The sequence below is a fragment of the Bubalus bubalis genome, chromosome 11, assembly GCF_019923935.1.
Source record: "Bubalus bubalis isolate 160015118507 breed Murrah chromosome 11, NDDB_SH_1, whole genome shotgun sequence".
Lineage (NCBI taxonomy): Eukaryota > Metazoa > Chordata > Mammalia > Artiodactyla > Bovidae > Bubalus > Bubalus bubalis.
In genome coordinates, this window is record NC_059167.1 from 16526983 (window position 1) to 16550238 (window position 23256).

General features: G+C 47.9%; 1 protein-coding gene across 1 annotated transcript in view; it reads right to left on the bottom strand.

Moving 5' to 3' along the window:
• Positions 1-7103: 7103 nt before the first annotated feature.
• The window catches only part of BATF (basic leucine zipper ATF-like transcription factor), a 43168-nt gene continuing 27015 nt past the window's right edge, over positions 7104-23256 (bottom strand). The window contains exons 3-4 of the mRNA XM_044924730.2: positions 8037-8214; positions 7104-7584 (exon numbers count right to left, since the gene is read on the bottom strand). Of these exons, the coding sequence (XP_044780665.1) occupies positions 8080-8214 (135 nt within the window). The 3' untranslated portion in view covers positions 7104-7584; positions 8037-8079. The remainder of the gene's footprint in view (positions 7585-8036; positions 8215-23256) is intronic.

A 23256-nucleotide genomic window follows, 5' to 3' on the forward strand; every position in this document is an offset into this window, starting at 1 on the left:
CACCCCACTACGAACCCCCCACCCCCACTCCCACCCCACCCCACCCCACCCCGCCCCCACAGCCTCCAGCCTTCTCTAGCCGCTGGCCGGACAGTACAGTTGTTTCGCCACCGCTTGCGGGTGCATTCCTCCCCCCCACGCCCCAGGCGCCATGGAAACCGCCCGGTTAACCCCCTCACCCTGGCACTGCTTTCTCAAATTCATTTGCCCCCTCCCGGGGCACTCTGCAAGAAAATGCCCTTCGCTTTTGCGAAGGTAATCCTCTAAATAGAGTCTCCTCCCTGTCAGTCCGCATTCCCTGCGCGCCCACACGGATGCCCGGCGCCTCCAAACGGCTCTGTGGTATCCAAGAGGGATTCTCGACTTTTGCCCACTTGGCTGAGCTCCTCAGCCCTTGTTGGACTTTCGGAATAAAGACAGATTTGTAGATTTCCCGGGCTGGTTGCGCTCCTGGGGTAAAGGCGAGAAGCGCAAACTCACTTCCCCTCTTTGCTTTCCCTGCGAACCTGGTCTTACATTGGGGAACTTCAGATTTGAATCTCTTCAGTAGGACTCTTCTTTTTTCATGGATCCCCGGGCGGCCTCCTAGGCGACAACTTGAGGACGGAAAAGAGAGGGGAGTTCTAAGACGCTGAAGACCCAGCGCAGGTTTTGTAGTGAGGTGCCCAGCACAGCGCCCGGTAAGTGGGCTCTGCACGCATGTAGCCCTATGCTGCCCCCTGCTGGTGCACAGCCCATTCTGCAGAAAAGAAGTCAACGGCCTCTGGAAGGTCGTTGGAGGGACCTAGGGAGGAATAAGGGCCCAGATCTTCCCTGGGTTCAAACACGACTTAGATGCTCCCAGGCCTGCTTAGTAAACTAAGATACCCCACCTCTCTGTGCCTCAGTAGCTGGGAAAATCAGTAAAACAGGGATGATGAAATAATAGTACCTACCTCACAGAGTTGTTTTGAGGCTTGGATAAGTTAACGCTTGAAAGCACTTGAAACATTCCTGGCAGATGATAAGCCTTCCCAGAGTGTCGGATATCCTAACAATTAAAAACTGAACATTTCTATTGTGCTAGAAATGTATACTCTGTTACCTCATTTAAGCATCCAAGAATTCTGTGGTGTAAGTGCTACTGCTTGTCTGCGTTTTATAGATCAGAAAACTGACCTCAAAGAAGAAAAGTCTCAGCTGACCTAAAGAGCCATAAGTCTCATCTCATATTTATCCAAGCTGCAGCCTGGCTTCTCAGGCAGAGTCTGGGGACAGTGTGTGGGCATGCCCTGGGAGCTTGTTAAAAGCCCAGGATCACCCTGGACCTACTGAACTAGAGGCTGCATTTTAAGAGACATCTAGGTGATTTGTTTGCTCATTAAAAAGCCATTGGGTGCCTGTGCTTCCTTGTTTTTCTTTTTATCTTCACCCCCAAAATGAAGAATTCAAAGCTCTGGGGCTGAGATTCTCAGCTTGGTCTGCGCATTAAAATCCCATGGGCAACTCTCCACATTCCCGAAGCCTGAATCATATCTCAGATTAGGATCTGTGCTGCTGCTGCTGCTAAGTCACTTCAGTCGTGTCCGACTCTGTGTGACTCCATAGACGGCAGCCCACCAGGCTCCCCGTCCCTGGGATTCTCCAGGCAAAAATACTGGAGTGGGTTGCCATTTCCTTCTCCAGTGCATGCATGCATGCTAAGTCACTTCAGTCATGTCCGACTCTGTGCGACCCTACAGACAGCAGGCCACCAGACTCCTCTGTCCACAGGATTCTCTAGGCAAGAATACTGGAGTGGGTTGCCATTTCCTTCTCCATAGGATCTGTGAGAGGGAACCTAAGCATCCGTATGATTGAAGATACCCAGGTGACCTCAATGTTCAGCCAAGTTTGAGCACCATTGTGGCTTTAGAACCACTGGTTCTCATTGGAGGCACCCAATTTTGGGGGTAGAAATCATGGAGTCTTGGATTACAATGGAGTATTTGAAAGAACTCATACCCATTTAAGAATTTGTATTAATACATTAAATTCACTTTCACTATTCTCAGTTTTCCAATAGTGTTTCCCATCTTTCTCCAGGGAACACAGAACTTCTGTTCTCTTAGAAACCATTCTGACATCTCTGTTCCTTGCCCTAGGTTATCAAGGTCCTCTCCCCAAACTCCACAGATACATTCTTGACTTCATTTAACAGATCTGGAAACTGAAGCCCAGAGTCAGAAAGTGTTGTCACACTCCCACAGCTGATTAGCATCAGAACCAGTAATAAGGAGATAGGTTTCCTGTGTTCATTTCCACATGTCTCTCCCACATGCTCCTTGGGGCAATGCTTCAGTTTGCTGAGAATTCCCAGGGGCTGTCACCTGAGATTCAAGTGATATTTGGGGTTGCTTTTTGTGTGGAAGAAGTCAGATCTACTGTGAGCTCTGGATTCAGTGTACTCAAGTTTTATTCTGCATTATGAGCTTTAAAAGATGCTTGCTCCTTGGAAGAAAAGTTATGACCAACCTAGACAACATATTAAAAACAAGAGACATTACTTTTCAATAAAGGTCTGTATAGTCAAAGCTATGTTATTTGCAATAGTCACATGGATGTGAGTGTTGGATCATAAAGAAGTCTGAGTGCCGAAGAATCGATGCTTTTGAACTGTGGTGTTGGACAGTAACAACTTGAGAGTTGTTATTATCAAGTTACTCTTGAGAGTCCCTTGGACTGCAAGGAGATCAAACCAGTCAATCCGAAATGAAATCAACCCTGAATACTCATTGGAAGGACTGATGCTGAAGCGAAACATGCAAAGAGCCAACTCATTAGAAAAGATCCTGATGCTGGGAAAGACTGAAGGCAGGAGGAGCTGGGGACAGCAAGAGGACGAGATGCTTGGAGGGCATCACCAACTCAATGGACATGAGTTTGAACAAGCTCTGGGAGATGGTGAAGGACAGGGAAGCCTGGCATGCCACAGCTCTTGGGGTCACAAAGAATTGGACACGACTGAGTGACTGAATGACAACAACAATGAGCTTTGGGATCCTGGGCGAGTTCTTTTACCTCTTTAGCGTCTGAATGTGTAAAATGAGGATTAAAACTACTTGCCTCATAGGGTTGTTATGAGATTTAATTAAGATAGTGTATCAGCGGTTTTCAATAATGATATTCTGGCGGTCTCCAGGGTAGTGCTGTCTCTTGGCTGATTCCCACCAGGGATGGGACAGGTATACAAATGTCAGGTAGATTTTACATTGAACTATTCTGTATGTATCCACTGGAGAGACATTTACTGAGCAGCTTACCACACGTTCTATCTAGTTATCGGTATATCTACTTATCAGTATCAATAGGTACACCTTCAGGGTGAGTACATTTTAGGGACTGCTTCCTGAAAAGGGCCCTGGTTCCTGGTTCTATTTCAGCTGTCATCCCTGGGAGCTTTGGGACCCACTGACCTGGAACTCAAGCCTTCCTGGCTCTCTACAGAAAATTAGCAATGTCTGATCCCTCTGCGTGCGTGCTAAGTCACTTCAGTCATATCCAACTCTTTGCAACCCCATGGACTGTAGCCCACCAGGATCCTCTGTCCATGGGGTTCTCCAGGCAAGAATAGTGGAGTGGGTTGCCATGCCCTTCTCCAGGGGAGCTTCCCAACCCAGGGATTGAACCTGCAGCTCTTTGTCTTTGGCAGACATGTTCTTTACCACTAGCGCCACCTGGGAAGCCTGCTCCGTAGAGGCCAGCAACTACTCTTGGACTTGAAGTCAAGCTGTGGCATCTTTTTTGATAGCTTAGCAGCATCTCCACTGGAGCTGTAGATGTGGGAACGTGGTGCATGAAGAGGGCATGAGAAAACTAAATGGCTAATGAATCAGGCTGTGATCCTGGATGAAAGGGAAAGTTAGTAGCTCAGTCATGTCCTACTCTGCAACCCGATGGACTGTAGTTCGCCAGGCTCCTGTGTCCATGGAATTCTACAGGCAAGAATACTAGAGTGGGTTGCCATGCCCTTTTCCAGGTGATCTTCCTGATCCAGGGATCGAACCCAGACCTCCTGCATGCAGGCAGATTTTTTACCACTGTGCCACAAGGGCAAAGTCGACCCTGGATGAGTCTCCCTTAAAAAGTACTGACAGATAGAATTTGTAAAAAGGTTGCCCTTACACATCTTGTATGAGTAACGTATGTGTGTAACACAGCACACTCACCCACACCCCTCTCTCAGTTCCCATATATTCCAGCTCTAAACTCTTGGGCACGTCTCTGTTCAGCCTGAAACCCTGAGTGAGGGTAGTTCCACTGCACAGGACTGTCTTCATATCTATGTGTGGAGTTGAGTTGAATTCCACATCACCACAGAATTGCAGAAAACTGGGACAAAGAGGAGATCCAAGGAGTTTTCAGAGCAAGAAGAACAGGTTTCTTAAAACATTTTAAAGAAAACAGGTATAGAATGTCATCAGGTTATTCTCAAGCCTGGAAAACTAGAGGTCAGTAGAACAATGCCTTCTGGAGAATCATTTCCTGCCTAGAATCCTATACTCAAAACTATCAAAAAAGAAGTATTGGAAAAGAATCAAACATTTTCACACATGAATAGTTTTTTAAAAGGTAGTTTCATATCCTCTTTCTCAGGAAGCTGCTAAAGGAAGTGCTCCACCAAAACAAGGGAGGAAACCTAGAGAGTAAGACATGAGATCCAGGAAACTGGGACATGACAGCAAGTGATGGAATTCACCAAGATCGTGGTAAAGGAACATCCCGGGTGGACAGCTATGAGCCAGTCAGAGAAACAGCCTGTTCTGATGGAAGCTGATCAAAGACTCCAGGAAAGATTGGTCCAAAAGATGACATTGATAAGACTGTGTCTGAAAATACTGGGAACGGTTTACATAATTGGGAGAGAACTGGGGGATTGGAGTAGTGATAAGCACAAATTAAGTGCCACAATTTTGAACTCTGGTGGAATATAAAAAGCTATGGAGGAAAGGGGAATAAAATCATGGTTACTTGAATTGACTCAGTTGTAAACAGCATGAACACAACCATAATAATGTAAAAACTGAAAATTGATATAACCAAATATGACAGCTGTATTGGGAGGATGGAGGAACGGGAAGTGGGCACACATATGTGGTGGAGGTGAGGGTGGGGCGAGCAGAGCTGAATCCCTGTGCGCCGTACTGGGAAGTCAATGGATGATGCCTAATGTGGACAAAACCAGCAAGTATCTATACACCCATGTTGTTTAGAGCTAGGAAGGTAAATACCAACCAAAAAAAAATCATCTGCTAATGGCTGAAAATAGTTGACTCAGAGGACCAGGAAAGCAGGGTAAGCAGTGATATTTTTGATACATAACTGATTTTTAAACCATGTATATATATATTAAAAAAAACTAAAGAATTTTAAAATAGAACCAAATTAAACAGAGATTGAGCTGCTTCACTGAGGCCCACGGGTGTTTCCAGGGGCGATGTCAGTTCCATCCTGGGCTTTACAATGTTGGAGCTAAAATGAATACCTAGGCTGCAGCCTTGGAGACTCAGGGAAGCCTGTGCTGGGTGTCTCCTCAGAAAAGCAGGTGTGTGTTCAGAGGCCCTGTTACCTACACTCAAGTCTTCACCCTTCTCTGGCCTTCTGTCTGCTTCTAGTGACTTTCAGGCTTGTAGCCTCTCTGGGGGTCTGATGCCTTTTATAATATTTGTGGCTCACCTGCTGCCCCAGCATCCAAAGGCCGACCCAGGTCTGCTTCTCCCCTGAATCCTTGTGTCAGTGAGCAGCTCTGCCAGCTCGCAGTCAGCCAAACCCAAGCCCTGAGAGGCACCATCACTCTGTCCACTGGGTGCAGACCTCCTCACCTTCTTAGTTCAGATTCTCATGGCTTCTCACCTTGGTCCTATGATGCCCTCCTCATTGTTCTTATGCCTCCCAGTCCCCATCCCGCAGCTCCACAGGGCTCTCCACTTCTCTCTAGGACTCTTCCCTGCCTCGGGTCTGCCTTGAGTCCTCCGGTGGCTGCCGCTAGTTTGCAGAAGGTTCCCACTCCTTGGCTTAGCACACAGGTCTTTGTGATGTCACTCTGGCCACCTCGCCCACCACAGCCCACTCCCACCTTTCGCTCCAGGAGGGTGGGCCCGCTTGTAGCTCCCAGCGAGCATTATGAACTCATCAGGCCTAGCATGTGACTTGCCTCACTGCAGGACAAACATCACCTCCTCCAGGAAGCCTTCCTCAGGGCCCAAGTGTGATTCAGAGGCTTCCCTTATATCCTGTACGTTCCCCTTTATGATAGCTCCTGTCTTACAGTAGCATGAATATTTATTTTCTTCAGTAAGTCATCCACTTACTTGAGTCCCTCAAGTCCCTCAGTAGGAATCTTGCCTATTCATGTTCAAACCGCAACCTCTGGCTTGCTGTCCTGACCTAGAAGGGACATGACGGCATAACTGAAGTGACTTCTGAGAGGCAATTCCTGACGAATCCCCCTCCAGAGGCCTTGGCATGAATGAAAGCAGGTCCAGGTGGTTCTGAATCGTCCCATCTTTGTTCGCTTCATTTGCTCATTTCTTTCCTAAGGCGCCTCCCCCATGGGTGTTTTCCATCCTGCGCCCCTCACCCAAAATCTCATGGAGCCCATGGTCAGGATGATCGGGGGGCACGCCTATGCTGATGGGGAACCTGAATTCCTTCCCCTCTTCCTTCCTTTCAGAGAGTCTCCAAGTCTGTCCTCGAAAGGGGTGTAGGCAGAGCCTGCTGAGGCCCAAGGCAGGAGGGAGATACCTTCTCCTTAGAAGAGGGTGGCATGAGAGCTTCGTGTCTGGATATGGAGATACCAGGCTCTGCCCTGGGCGCAAGGTTCGAAATCGATTTTTCAGTTCCTTGGAAACACAAGACTGCAACTAGAGGGGCTGGAAATGGTACCAGCCCTTCTTTAAGGGAAGGCCCTTGTGCCCATTTTATTTTCAACTGTACCAACTGGGTTGTGTCCATGGGTATCCACTCTGTTGTTCTTCATACCTCTTTATGTCTTGAGTGCTTCTTAATAATTAGAAAATTAAAAAAAAGTTACTCCATAAACATGGAAAGCCCTAACTAAAAAAAACACGAGTCAAAGAGGAAGGAGATATTAAAATGGCTTTTTTTTTTTTTTTTTTTTTTGCATAATCTATAGAAAGCCCAGAGGTGTGAAGCTTTCTTTGCATATTGAAATAGAGGAACTGCATTAGCAGTGAGAGTTGTTGCTGCCTGGGCAACAGTTAACAGCCCATGGGTGACAAAGCAGAGGGGTGCTGACCCGGCAGGGTTATGTGATGTTGGAACTGCAGTGTAGACAAGAGATAGAATCATGTGGTCCAGCCCCGTGCTGTATAAAGATCCTCTCTGGCTTGTGGAGCTGTCTTCACAGTCATTCATTCATTTTCACAGTCGTCACCACGGACCCCGTGCTGTGCTGGGTGTCAGGGAAACCGACACAACAAAGACCATGGTTCTAGGGGACTTCCCAGGGGGCCCAGTGGTTAAGACTTGGCCTTCCAATGCAGGGGGTGTGGGTTCAGTCCCTGGTCAGGGATTGAAGATCCCATATGCCTTGCAGCCAAGAAACTAAAACATAAAACAGAAGCAATATGGTAATAAATTCAATAAAGACTTTAAAAGTGGTAATTACGTCGCTCACTCGTGTCTGACTCTTTGCGACCCCCCAGGCCAGAATACCAGCGTGGATAGCCTTTCCCTTCTCCAGGGGATCTTCCCAACCCAGGGATCAAACCCAGGTCTCCTGCATTGCAGATGGATTCTTTACCAGCTGAGCCACAAGGGAAGCCCAAGAATACTGGAGTGGGTAGCCTATCCCTTCTCCAGGGTTGGGAAGGTCTGCTGGAGAAGGGAGAGATCTACCCGCTCCAGTATTCTGGCCTGGAGAACTCCATGGACTATACCGTCTATGGGGTTGCAAAGAGTTGGACAGGACTTTAAAAATGATTCTCAACAACAACAAAAAAGTCTTTAAAGAAAACAAAACAAATGAACAACAACAAAAAGACTGTGGTACTTACCCTTGGGGAATCCACAGATTCACGAGACTCATCTGTGAACCCATCATTGTGGGGCAATGCAGTGAACGTGTGGTGGAGATCCATGCTGGTTCACAGTTGACAAAGCAGGGAGCCAGAAGGGGGCTTCTAGGAGATGTTCCAACAGAATCTTGAGGGGCAGGTAGGACTTGGCCAGACTCTGTAGCAGAGTTGGGGTTCAGTGGTGAGCAAAACACATGTGTTCCCTCCCTCCCTGCACAGAATTGACGGTCTAGTTGGGAGGACAGCCACCAGTCAGTCACGCCTATAAGTAAAACTAGGATAAGTACTATGAGGGTTATTTGTAAGAATTTATAAAGAATGGATGGGCTAGATCTTAAAGCAGGTCTTAAGAAAGAGTGGGGACTAATTAAGAGAAAGAAAGAGGAAAGGCATTCCAGGCAGAGGAAACAGTACATGCAGAGGCCCTGAGGCAGGAAGAGGCAGGGCCTTTCAAGGAGTTACACTGTGTGTCTGTGTGTCTGGAGCAGAGAGAGGGTGAAGATAACACTGGAGAGAGAGGCAGCAGCTCCTGGTGCAGGAGCCATCACAGGCTTTTCATTTTACCCTGAGAGCAGAGGGCAGCCACCGAGAGGATTCAAGCAGGGGAGGGTCAGATTTGTCATTGGGATAGGCTTCTCTGGCTGCTTCCTGGAGAAGCCAGTTGGAGAAGGGGGCGATGAGCAAAGAGACAGAGAGACCTCTCATGAGGCCGCTGTGTCACCCAGGTGAGAATGGAGTTTGTGAACTGAGCACAGGCCATGGCAGGAGGGTGGGGCGCAGTGGGCAGTGAGAGCGAGGGATGGACGGGATTGGATGGGGAAGGGGAGGCACAGGGAGGACTCAGGATGATGCCCTGGGAGACAGGGGAACGGCCTCCTCCTGGAAATCTTGCAGAGACAAGTTGTACAGTTAAAGCGCCTGCATTATACCCCCCGCCTCCTGTTTCTCCTGCTTCCCTACTGGGCCTCCCACCCCTTTCTGCAGCTGCTCTAAGTTCAGAGTATAATTCCCATGAAAAGCCAATAATCAAATTTTATGGAAAGTAAATCCTCTCCTTTTTCACTCTTTAGTGTCACACGCCCTCAAGGCTTCAGGGTGGGATGCTTGGCTCAGGTTCACTTTAATTCTGTGAGTAAATGAATAATTAGAAAGAAACAATCAAGTCCAAGATGAAACCCAAGGATTTACGGATTCCCCGCAGTTCTCCCAAGTCGACAGCTGGGTGACGTGCCTGCAGTTGATGCCATCAGCTGACCTGAGCTCCGAGCAGCCTTGAAAGTGCCTCCTAGTGTTTCAAGCGCGGAGACCAAGAATGCTGACTGCATCTCACTTTTTCCAATCACCTTTTTCTCTTACTGTTACATTGACTGCACGTGACAAACACCCAACTTGAACCAGCTTAGGCCCAGGGAGAATGTGTTTCAGCTGCAGTAGGGGAGATCACAGACTTCAAGGAGGAGGTGACCAGGCAAGTGGCGGAAAGGTCAGACCTGCTGATGCCCTGGGAACTGCCCCAGCCAGAGCTGGACCACACTCAGGACTCTTTCCTTCTCTCTGTCTCCCTGTGTCTCAGTCCCTCTGAGCTGCTGTAACCTAAATACCTTACACATGGCAGAAACTTATTTCTCACAGTTAGTTCTACAGGCTGGGAGGTCCCAGGTTCTAGGTGCCAGAAGAATCGATGTCTGCTGAGGCCTAATTCCTGTTCCTAGAAGGCTTCTCTTGCTGTGTCTCTGGGGTCTTTTTTTTTTTTTTTTTTAAATAAGGGCACTAATCCCATTACTGGGGGTGCCACCTTCATGTCACAGTTACCCACTAAAGGGCCCAGCCCCCAACACCATCACATTCTGGTTTAGGTTTCAGCATGTACATTTGGGAGACACAAAATTCACAGCATCCTGCACGTCGGCTTTCTCTGTCTCTCTTCTTGAAGACTAGTTTTCTGCATTGTGCTGTCTCACCCCTTAACCTTTTCAGCTGCCTGAGAAAGGCTGCCCTGATCTTCTGACTAAATACAAACTCCAGAGTAATGACTGGGACCACAACCACGTTGCAGGCTGCCTGTGTCAATTTCTCATGCACGATACCTTGTGGATACTGCAGACGCCTCCAGAGTCCAAGCACAGCCCCGAGTCTCTGCTGTTATGGATGTCCCCATGACAACTCACCTTCCTGGTCCTTCCCCCTCTCCTTTCTCACTCCTTAACGTGCTTCTTAGTCCCCAGTGCACGCAAAATCTCCTTAACCTGCCCAGCAGGAAGAGCACAAACGGCTTTCTGGCCCACAAACTCGCTGACTGATCTCCTTTAGAATGCAAGTAAAAGCAGAGTCGCTCAGTCGTGTCCGACTCTTTGCAACCCAATGGACTGTATCCTGCCAGGCTCCTCCGTCCATGGGGTTTTCCAGGCAAGACTACTGGAGTGGGTTGCCATTTCCTTCTCCGGGGGATCTTCCCAACCCAGGGATTGAACCCAGGTCCCACATTGCAGGCAGATTCTCTACCATCTGAGCCACCAGGGAAGGGACAAGTAGGAGCCATGTACCAGGGGTGAGTGAGCTCATTTCAGACACGAGCGACACAAGGGCAGCCGCCCAGTTGAGGCCAGCACGCTCCCTGTCCAGTCCCAGGAGGACAGCCAGGCCCATCAGGAAGGGGGCACCCAGCCCCGTCTCTCCCCATCACTGCCCTTCCTCCAGCCTCTTTTCAGGCCCGCCCCACCGGGATCTCTTATAGGCAGCTTGCTCCTCTGCGTTCCTCCCTTAACTCTTAGGGCCACCCTCACTGTGCCCCCTCCCCGCTGCCCCCTCCTCTGCCTGCTCTTGTCTCAGCCTCCCCCACAGGCTCCCCCACCCCAACACCCTGCCCAGGCCCCCCCGCAGCCTCCACCCTGTCTCTCACTCACATCTCACCCCCCAACCCCACAAGCGCAACACCTCAATGTCAACCCCCACCTCCCTGTCCCTCAGCTTCCCTGGCGGCCTCCCCAGCCCAGCTCCCAGTCCCAGGCCACCCCCTCTCCTGCCCCTCCTCCCAGGGTCCAGGGCCCCTCCCCGTCCACCTCCTCCCCAGCTCTGCTCTGCCCCTGGGACCTGCCCCCCACCCCCAGCCCCTCCCTGCCTGCCCTGCCAAGGCCCCTCTGCCTCCACTGGGCAGACAGTTCCTCCTGCCGTCAGGCTGCTCCCACCTTTCCTGTTTGGCCTCCCTTGTCTGCGAGTTTCCTTTTCAGATCCATGGATTCAAGAAAAGCGAGTGGGTTTTTAAAAATGAAGTCACACCGTCTCTTCGGGAAGTGGTATTGGGATAGCTGGACACCTGCATGTAAACTGATAAAGAGCCCACCAGGTTCTTCTGTCCATGGAATTTTCCAGGCAAGAATACTGGAGTGGATTGCCAGTTCCTCCTCAAGAGGATCTCCCCTGCCACCTCCCCCCCCACCCCCCCAGGGATCAGACCCGCATTTCCTACATCTCCTTCATTGGCAGGCAAATTCTTTACCATTGAGCAACCTGGGAATTCCCATGACATAAATCATACTTTTTTTTTTTTAAGCTGAGTCTCCAAAGGCAATTGAAATTAAAACAAAAATAAACAAATGGGACCCAATTAAACATACAAGCTTTTGCACAATAAAGGAAATCATAGACCAAAATGGAAAGACAACCTACAGAATGGGAGAAGATATTTGCAAACGGTCTAACAGACATGGGCTCAATTTCCAAAACATACAAATAGCTTATACAACTCAACAACAACATAAAACAGACAACCCAATTGAAAAATGAGCAGAAGACCTAATTAAACATTTCTCCAAAGAAGAAATACAAAGGTACAAGAAAAGACGCTCAACATCCTTAATTATTAGAAAAATGCAAATCAAAACTGCAATGAGGTACCACCTTACATCAGAATGGCGATCATAAAAGTCTGCAAATAACAAATGCTGAAGACGATGTGGAAAAAAAGGAACTCTCTTAACACTGTTGGTGAGAGTGTAAATCGGTGCAGCTGCTACAGAAAGCAATATGGAGGTTCCTCAGAAAACTACAAATAGAACCACTACTATATGACCCAGCAATTCTACCCTGGGCATATAACCAGACTACACTCTAATTCAGAAAGATCCATGCTGTTCAGTCAGTTCAATTCAGTTCAGTTCAGTCGCTCACTCGTGTCCGACTCTTTGCGACCCCATGAATCGCAGCACTCCAGGCCTCCCTGTCCATCACCAACTCCTGGAGTTCACTCCGACTCACGTCCGAGTCAGTGATGCCATCCAGCCATCTCATCCTCTGTCGTCCCCTTCTCCTCCTGCCCCCAATCCCTCCCAGCATCAGAGTCTTTTCCAATGAGGCAACTCTTCGCATGAGGTGGCCAAAGTACTGGAGTTTCAGCTTTAGCATCATTCCTTCCAAAGAAATCCCGGGGCTGATCTCCTTCAGAATGGACTGGTTGGATCTCCTTGCAGTCCATGCTGTTCAGAGCAGCACTATTCACAGAAGCCAAGACATGGCAACCACCTAAATGCCCATCAACAGAAGAGTGGACAGAGAAGATGCAGTGCACACATGCAATGGAGTACCACTCAGTGATGGAAAGGAATGAAACAATGCCATTTGCGGCAACGTGGATGCAACTAGAGATTATCATACTGAGTAAAGTCAGTCAGAAAAAGACAAATACCATATTGTATCTCTTATATGTGGAATATAAAATATGATACAAATAAACCTATCTATGAAATAGAAAGAGTCTCATAGGGAATAGACTTGTGGTTGCCGAAGGAGAGGGGTTTGGGGGAGGGCTGGAGCAGGAGGCGGGGGCTAGCGGATGTAAGGCATTATATAGAGAATAGATAAATAGCAAGGTCCTATTGCACAGCACCGAGAACTATATCCAGTATCCTGTGACAAACCATAATGAAAAATTATTTAGACGAACATATATATATATATATATATATATATATATACACACACACAAAACTGAATCGGTTTGCTATACAGCAGAAAGTAATACAACATTGTAAATCAACTATGCTAAGTAGCTTCAGTTGTGCCCAACTGAACTATGGACTGTAGCCTTCCAGTCTCGTCTGTCCATGGGATTCTCCAGGCAGGAATACTGGAGTGGGTTGCCTTGCCCTCCTTCAGAGGAACTTCCTAACCCAGGGATCGAACCTGCATCTCTTACGTTGTCTCCTGCGTTGGCAGGCAGGTTCTTTACCGCCAGCGCCTCCTGGTAGCTAGCTCATGGACGCTACAGACATGGCGGTGGTGGCGCCTGGGTGACTGCAGTGTGGGGAGTACCGAGGGAGAGGAATGGGCACAGACTCAGATGGCAAGCATCCAGGGGACACACACAGTGATAATACCGTGTCGTTTCCGTGTTGGCACACCTCCTCTCTGTGAATCAGTAACCACACGTGAAATGACTGACACACCCTGCTTCCATCCCCGCAGCCCTCATGGTACAAGAGCCAGGACTCAGCGTCCCCGCAGAGCCTGACCCCAAGCCCGTCACGGAGCTTGCTGCCCTCTGTCTCCCAGACACTCACTCCCTTGGAATCTGACACGTCCCCAGCCTCTCTGCAGTCATCAAAACCCAGCATCCAGCCAGGGTTCTGGGAAAGTCTGAGACATCACAAGGACTCTGTGGGGTCTAGAGATCCAGGAATTCTTTCCTCTCCTTCGTGAAAGTCAGTGAGAGGTGGGAGGAGGCAGGGATGGAGGGTGGTCTGGGGCTGGTGATATCCACTCACTCATTTCTTCCTTCAACAAGTGCATTTAGAACCCTGACTATAAGCCACTGGTCCAAGCACTGAGGAAGAGATGGTGGACTCACTCACAAGGTCTTCAAACTGCTGAGGCTCACAGTCCTGTGGGGAAGACACTCAGTGGGTAAACAATGAGTGTAACAGCACGGAAGACAGCAAGACAGAGTGAGGTGCAGGTAGGGAAGGCCTGGCTGCAGAGGGTAAGTTTCAGCAGAAGTGAGGAGACAAGCCACAAGCCCAATATGTGTATCAGGCAAACTCAGACACAGGAATTGGCAGGTGCAAAGGCCCTGTGCTGGGAACTTGGTTGGTACATTCAAGGCACAGCAAGGAGGTCGTGTGGCTGAAGCAGAGAGAGAGAGAGGAAAGAGAGAGTGGGGGACAGATGTTCGTGTAGGCAGGGGCTGCTTTGCATGGAGTCTTGTGGGCTCTGGTGAGGACTTGGGCTTTGGTTGAGGTAAGAAGCTAGAGAGGGTTTTAAGTGGAGGAGCGATGTGGTTGACTTGCACTGTAAAAGGATCATTCTGGCTGCAGTGTTGAGTAGTCAGGGGACCAAAAGTAGAAGCAAGGGAGCAGCTGGGGAATGCTAGCAAGGGATAAATGAGGCAAGTAGATATATATGCTTTGGGGTAAGAGGTATTGATGGTGGGCTGGGTGGATCATGGCACCAACTGTCAAAATGGGGGATCCCTCTGTGAAAATGTAACTCAGCACAGAAGAGTCATGTCTTCAGCTATTTGGGTGTCTCAAGCCACACACACACACACATATACACACCCAGATATATACACACACAGATATACACACACACAAACATATAGACACACACACATACACACATATACACACACATATATAACCACACATATACACACAGCAGTAACAGCAGAGTCTCTCGCTATGAAGCCTAAAGATACATTGATAATATAAAATCTCCACTCAGGACATTTACTCAAATTGAAGCAAAAACAGAGACTAATATTTAGATGGCCACAATTTGCTCTTGAGGCAAATGAGTCAATCAAGTCAATCTTCAGAGCAACAGTTGAAACCAGAATCAATCCTGATAGGTAGTATGGCATGTTCAATTTAGTTTCAACACCTCTAGCACCTGCCATGGGAGAAGACAATGGCACCCCACTCCAGTACTCTTGCCTGGAAAATACCATGGGCGGAGGAGCCTGGTAGGCTGCAGTCCATGGGGTCGCTGAGAGTTGGAAACGACTGAACGACTTTACTTTTACTTTTCACTTTCATGCATTCCCTGGTGGCTCAGACGGTAAAGCGTCTGCCTGCAATGCGGGAGACCCGGGTTCGATTCCTGGGTCGGGAAGATCCCTTGGAGAAGGAAATGGCAATCCACTCCAGCACTCTTGCCTGGAAAATCCCATGACGGAGGGGCCTGATAGGCTACAGTCCATGGGGTCGCAAAGAGTTGGACACGACTGAGCGACTTCACCTTCCTTTCACTTTCATGCATTGGAGAAGGAAATGGCACCCCACTCCAGTGTTCTTGCCTGGAGAATCCCAGGGACGGGGGAGCCTGGTGGGCTGCCGTCTATGGGGTTGCACAGAGTCGGACACGACTGAAGCGACAGCAGCAGCAGCAGCGGCACCTGCCATAACCCGTCCTCCAATCTCTAGTATTCTTATCCCTCCCTACCCTCTTGTCAATCAAAAGAGACCTTCAGAGAAGGAAGAGGCAAAAATTCTGTCTACAGTGTAAATGACTGATAAGACAAACTATTGCTCATACTGGGAACATTTGCACTTCGGATGTAATAAGTGCCTTAAGCCACAAGAACAAAGTCTAGTGTTCTTCCGCCTTTGTGATTATATTCTATCAACAGCCACCTGTCTCACAAAAGTTGTCCTAATCTTTCATTCACCGTAGTTGGAAGATACTTGACTGTTTAAGCACAAGAGCATTTTTTCAAAGGGATATTTTTTTTTCCAAAAGGATATTTTTTTATATATTACTTTAAAACCCATTAAGCTTCTAACTGTTTTAAAATTCTCAAACTCAATGTGCATCTTCAATCCATCCTTGAACCTCATCCCATCCTCATCCTCCATTCTTTCCTTCAGTCCATTTATGATCCACTGTGTCAGACTTGCCAGGTCAAAATGGCCCTTGAGTCAAATGTTCTGCTTTACTTCAAGTTGGTTGACTTGGTGATGACTGATGAGAGCTTGTGACTGCCAGCGGGGCGCTCCCTGCCCTTGACCACCCTGTCTACCAGCAGCCGTTTCTTGAGGCTTCGGTACTTGCTATGTCAACTGATGAGTTGTTTTTACCTTGGAGAGGGTCTACAAATAGGTTTCAAGAGTCTGTGAACCCCTGAAATCATATAATCTAGATTTGGTGAGTACATAAATACAAAGGGGAGCAAAGAAATCCAACGGCCACCAAATGTGAGAAATTAGGAGACAGATGGGCCCGTGGGCTGGACAGCCGGTGTTTGTCAAGTGGAGTAAAACTGAAGCTTTGTTCTCATCCAGACACTCCAAGGACAAAGCTAGTGGCAGAAGCTGAGCTCTGTTGAAGTAAAGAGATAAGGTGCCCACTCCTGAGGTCAAGGAAGACTTCCCTGTCTGCACATGTGCAAGAAGGCTCCTTGGGGGTCAAAAAGGGAGGGGTGCCAAGGCATAATAAGTGCAGACACACCCTCACAGGCCTCAACAGTGGGATCCATCTTAGCAAAAAGTTGAACACGCATCTTGGGGAGTGTCCTACGAATAGTCGGGAGTGAAAAAAGAAATAAGATAACTGGCCGAAGGTAAATGAAGCCCCAGAAGAGCTGCCCTATACAAGTGATTTAAATCACCTCTTTATTACCCACCTCCTTGTTAGAGAGGACACCCAGGCCCTTTCTCTCAGGGTGTGTATTTCTGCTTTGCTTCTGTCTTAAATAAAGAAACCGCTTCTCTGTGTGCTCTCCCACCTGTTATGCTGGATGTCTAACAGTAAACTTTGTATCTATCTTTACAGTGTTTGCCTCCTTGAAACATTCTTGCTTTCAGTGGGGGTAAGGGTCATGGGAACTTTGCTTCTAGACTCTAGCCCCTGCTGGTCTAGTAGCTAGGATTCCTGATTTTCACCCAAGCTACCCAGATTCATACTGTTCATGGGGTTCTCAAAGCAAGAATACTGAAGTGGTTTGCCATTCCCATCATCCAGGATGAGATGGTTGGATGACATCACCAACTTGATGGACATGAGTTTGAGCAAGCTCCGGGAGTTGGTGAAGGACAGGGAAGCCTGGTGTGCTGCAGTCCATGGGGTTGCAAAGAGTCGGGTACGACTGAGTGACTGAACTAACTGACTGACCCAGATTCAATTCCTGGGCAGGGAACTAAGATCTCTCTTTAGGACCGTTCACCGCTGTCTCTCTGAGATCAAAATCATCAGTTTAGATGGGTACTCAGATATTTCAGGTAAAAAACAAAAACAGTCAACTTTTGAGTATGCCACCTAATATCTGCCCTCACTAGATACACCGTGTTCGGGCCTCATCCTTCTGTTAGGTTTTTTTTGTCGCTATGGGCAACTGGATCATGTAGCCCAAATATTAAGTGAATTTCTTAATACAAATGATGCACTTTGGAGGTAACCTTTGAGGACTAAACAGAGAAGGACTAAGCTGGGTTAATTCTGGGCAGAGAGAAGCACGTGTTTCATGAAGCCATTCCTGCCTTCTGGAAGGTGACCCTTTTATTCCCGCTCCACTTTGCACCAAGATTCCAAGAACCAGGTCTAAAAGGAGAATGTGGATTCTGGCTTCCATGTTTCAGGTGACTTTGAGTTTGGGAGAAGACCCAGAAAGAGCCATGGGAAGTGCAGGAAGTGCTTACCTGGCCAGCTAAGATGTCCTACTACGGTTAAGACCGAAATCGCTCAGCAGCCACACGTTTCAAATTGAGGTAACTCCCCGCTACCTTAAAGGTCAGGACAGCCGCTGTGCTGACAGAGGCCTCCTCTCCCTGGCAGTCTACCCCACAGCTCTTGAGTCATCACGTCTGGATGACTAGGCTGACAAAAACAAGGTTTCAGGGGCTGAGTAGAATTGGTGGGAAGCAGGGCGGTAGGGCAGAGTGGCGGAGTAGGAAAGCACTGCCCCTGGAGTCCAAGGACCTGGACTCCAGCCCCTGCCCTGTGAACTTGGGTGGGCCTACCACGTTGATCTCTTGGCTGTCGGATGCAATTAGATAATGCAAGACATGGTGCATGAACTTCCCAGGAAGTGGAAGGTGCTCAGTGAGATGGATTGTGCAGCACTCTGAGGCAGAAGTCTTGGCCCTACACCAGGCTATGATCCTCCTGGTTCCTCACAGGAAAGTGTCTTCATAGCTTGTCTTATGGAAACCAGGTTGGTCCCCTGATCTGTAGAGATTTGCATCCCTAACCATTTATTCTACAGATGTTTCCACACAGCTATGCTGAAGCCCAATGAGGCACCAGCTTGCATCTAGAGGTCACTTCTGCATATCCTGGGAATACAGAAATGGTCGGCTGCCAGAGGTAGAATGCAAACTGTCTGGGTCTCTCCTAAGCTGGGAAGTGGGGATGGATCCAGGAAAGGGAAGGAAGGAGACGGAGCGGGGGTCGGGGGTGGGGCGTGGCGGGGTGGAGGGGGGGGTTGCCACAGTTCTCCGTCTTGTCACTAGGTGGCAGCACCAACACAGGACTGCTGTCCAGATCCCGTAACCTGGGACTTGAGAAATTCCATCATGAGCACTCAAGCCTGGTAAACAGCTCCAGCTTTGGAGGCAACAAGGGCAGGTTTGAGTCCCGTATCTGCCCTTAGCTGTGTGACCTTGAGCAAACCATTTAAGCTCTTTTGAGTCTGTTTCTTTACCTGTAATAATAGTCCCTACAATAAGGTAAATGCTTGATAAGTGGCAGACACTGATGTCCCTGCCCTCGGTGAGAAGATTAAACAGCATAGTTCCCTTATTCTTTTATCACTCTTATTTTGTGCCTTTTCCCCCCTCTTTCAAGAGCACCCCTGATGCTTATTTCAAATGAGCATGTAGATAAACACTGGGCTGGGGGAAGGCAGGGGAAGGTCCACTGTGACTTTCCTAGAACAGACTCAGCTTTTCCCCTTCCATCCCTCTACCCTTTCTCTTCATTATCTTTCTTCTACCTTGGGATTTTTATATTTTACTTACAAATATATGTTAACCACTTGCTCTGGGCAACTGTAAAGCCCTGGGCTAGGTGGGACAAGTAGGGGTGGGGTGTGCAAAGGGAGCAGAGAGGACAATTTTTTTTTTTTTTTTACTACTTCTCAAAGCATGCAGGATCTTAGTTCCCTGACTGGGGATCAAACCCACATCCCCCTGCCTTGGAAGCATGGAGTCCTAGCCACTGGATCGCCAGGGAAGTCCCGGATGGGAACAGAATTATATACACTGAAGACAGAGTCCTCCTTCAGAAGTGTTCCCAGTGCTGTAGGCACTGAACCAATCACTAGGTGGTGGGCACCCAGCACAGCTGAACTAATTATTAAAATATTTACATAGTTGCAAGTCAGTAGTCCCTGCCCTAGTGCCTTCCTTGCTGCAGAGCAGAGAAGGCTCCCCTCTGCTCCAGCACCAACGTCCATGCTGATTGGCCGGTGCCTGGCCTGAATTTTGAATATTGCCCCTGAGCAGGTTGGTTGGACTCCACACAGAATGAACTACGGAGGATGGAGAATGCAGCCTGGAGGCTGAGCTGCCAAGTCCCATGCCAGTCATAGTTTTAAAATCAGACACTGGGGTTCTCACCAGAGGCAGTGATGGGTCTGAATTCAGGTCAGGCACACCAGTGGCTGGTGCAGTGCTGGCTGAACGCCCATTTCTCATGGAGCACGGGGCATCCCAGAACCCTCTCAGAAAATAATCTATTCCTATTGGCCCCTGAGAATTAGGATCCAGTACTTGCTGCCTTCCTGGGAAACCCAGGTATGAGACATCGTTTCTGAGTTTAGGGTTTCTTAATAGAAGCTGACTTTAGCTGATTTAGGGGCTTAGATGATAAAGAATTCACCTGCAATTCAGGAGACCTGCGTTTGATTCCTGGGTGGGAAAGACTCCCTAGAGGAGGCTATGGCTACCCACTCCTGTATTCTTGCCTGGAGAATCCCATAGACAGAGGAGCCTGGTGGGCCACGGTCCATAGGGTCACAAAAGAGTCAGGCACAACTGAAGCGACTTAGCATGCATGCACTGGCTGATTTTTAGGAGAAAGTGAATTTGTTGAAAGGAGATTGTGTGGCTCATAAAATCCAAAGGAAGGCTGAAGAAAAGACTCAGAATAAGGCAGGATTCAGGTTAGTTCTCCAACACAGAATTCTCTAGTCAGGGTTCGCAGTGGAAGTGGAGAGCTAAACACTCACTGTCTTTTGGGTCTTCCTTTGTTCTACTCAAAAGTCATTCCCAGGACACAGTCTGATTGGTCCAGCCTGGGTCACACCATTGCACCTGGCCAAATAAGGCAAGGCGCCTGATTGATAGCTCTACACATGGGAAAGAAGCAATGCTTTAAGAGGAAATTAGGGTAATTTACCAAAGGAAGGAGGCATGGATTCTGGGTGGTGAAAAATGACCCTGCTAATCACCCACTTCTCAATTCTATGTCACAGTTCAAGTGACACCCTGTCTTCAGCTCCCAGGGGTTAGATCCAGGCAGAACTAGATCCCCATACTAATGGTACTTTAAACTTCTAGAGGCCACCAGATCAAGCCAGTCAGCCTGGGTTCCTACAGCCTTGTGCTTCCTACCTCCCTGGGGATAAACAATAGGCCAGCATCTGAGGGGGCCATAAGGAATTTTTACCTGAAGTAGACAAACTTTAAGACTATCAGAACTCCTTCCTTCCTTCCCTCCTTCCTTTTTCCCTTCCTTCATTTGTCAAACAAATAATAAGGGTCTCCTGTGCTGGGTACTAGGGACACGGAAGAAACTAAGACAGAGACAGTCTCTGCTTTTGCTTATGGGCCCTGAATGGCCTATGTAGACAGCCATTTGCCTGTCCACCATTAGTCATCACTGGTGGCTTTGTCCATGATATGGACTTGTCTCTATCATTCTCTCTCAGGAGACACCAACGTGGCTATCATGTTTGAGGCTCCAATGGAAGATGCTGCCTGGGGATGTGTCCTCTTTCTTTCTGTCAGAGGACTGGTTTATAGAGAGGGGGTGTGTGTGTGTCTGTGTGTGTGTGTCTGTGTGTGTCTGTGTCTGTGTCTGTGTGTGTATCTGTGTGTGTGTGTCTGTGTGTGTCTGTGTGTGTGTGTCTGTGTGTGTGTGTAAGTCTATGTGTATGTCTGTGTGTGTGTGTCTGTGTGTATGTGTGTCTGTGTGTGTGTGTCTGTGTGTGTGTCTGTGTGTGTGTCTGTGTGTGTCTGTGTGTGTAAGTCTGTGTGTATGTCTGTGTGTGTGTGTCTCTGTGTGTCTGTGTGTGTATCTGTGTGTGTGTCTGTGTGTGTCTGTGTGTGTGTGTCTGTGTGTGTGTGTCTGTGTGTGTGTGTCTGTGTGTGTGTGTGTCTGTGTGTGTGTGTGTAAGTCTTTGTGTATGTCTGTGTGTGTGTGTCTGTGTGTGTGTGTGTCTGTGTGTGTGTGTCTGTGTGTATGTGTCTGTGTGTGTGTGTCTGTGTCTGTGTGTGTGTGTGTCTGTCTTTGTGTGTCTGTGTGTCTGTGTGTGTCTGTGTAGGGGATGAGGGGATGGAGAGCCAGCTGAGCAGGGAGGCATGCCGACTTCCCCTGTATATTATCATGGACTTTGAGGAGCAAAACAGAAACCAAGGAGGGTTGACAGGGCAAATGTCCTTTTGGAGAGTCCTGCTCAGGAGGCCAGCTTGCTTTTGCTTTGATCCTGGTCCTTGGCTCTGTCTGACGGATGACATCTAAATACAAGACAGAGAGCTAGATGGCGGTGTGCCTCAAGAGACACAGCTCACCTATGCTTCCTGTGGCCCCGTCTGGGGCTCCTGTCCCCAGTTTCTACCGACTCTACAGGAATGAGTCCCTTCTCTTGATTCCTTTTCTTTAAAGATCTGACTTGTGGCTACTCTCCATATGTTAGTTGAATGGAATTTTGTTGCTTGCATTCTATTGTCAGAATAAGAATTGTCTTGGATTCAGTACAGTTCAGTTACTCAGTCATGTCCAACTTTTTGCGACCCCATGGACTGCAACACACTAGGCCTCCCTGTCCATCACCAACTTCTGGAGCTTACTCAAACTCATGTCCATCGAGTCGGTGATGCCATCCAACCATCTCATCCTCTGTCGTCCCCTTCTCCTTCTACCTTCAATGTTTTGGATTATACACCCCTAAAAGGCAGGCACTGTGTGAGCTGAGGGGTAGAGGATGCAAGGTGTCCAAGGTCCCATCAAAGATTTGAGTCTTCACCTTAATAGTCATCTGGAATAACTTTGACCCTCTAATCATGCCCTGTGCCAGCGGGCAGTTGATAAGCAATTGATGTGAATAATGCTGACTTCACTCAGAGAAGATGCACAAATAGAGATGGGCAGGACCTGCTGCTGATGAGACAACCTAATTTCACTTTTCCAACAGCACAGCTATGAACAGCCGATCTCCAAAGTTGATCACTGACTGCACATAGCAAGATGGTTCCGAAAGTTTAGCGTCAGTATCTTAAAATGCCTCGAGATGAGGAAATGAGATATGTTGCTTTTCACTTTTCAGACTTGGATGTGTCTCTAGATAAAGTAGAAAGGGAAAATTTCAGAGATGCTACTGGGCTTCTAAACTTTAGTATTTATACTATATATTTGCTGGTTTTGAAAATTTAAATCTATTGATTTTATATAAATATATATATGTATTCAGTTTTGGCCAGCACAGAAGTTTTATTCATCTCTCTCTTACCCCTTTATTCTTGTGTTCAATGCATATTAAAAAGTAATGACAAAAAAAAAAGTAATGACATAGAAAACAGAGCAAATATTTATTAATACATAACACGTACATAACAATACATCCCAACTTTCCTCCTGGTGTCTCAGACATAAAGCGTCTGCCTGCAATGCAGGAGACCTGGGTTTAATCCTTGGGTTGGGAAGATCCCCTGGAGAAGGGAATGGCAACCCACTCCAGCACTCTTGCCTGGAAAATCCCATGGACAGAGGAACCTAGTGGGCTACAGTCCATGGGGTCACAAAGAGTCGGGCACCACTGAGCAACTTCACAACATGTACATTAATGAGTCGTGTTTCTTAATCGACTGTAGTTTTTAGCATATTTCTTTAGATCATTTCACTTTTTATGAAAGTATATTAATTTGTAAAGGAAGATGTATATCATCATAAAAAATGGAAAACCACTAAACTTATTGAAATAAATATACACTGACTAAATAAGTTTTACTTGAGTATCATCTAAAATCATCCTGCATTCTAAGCAGGC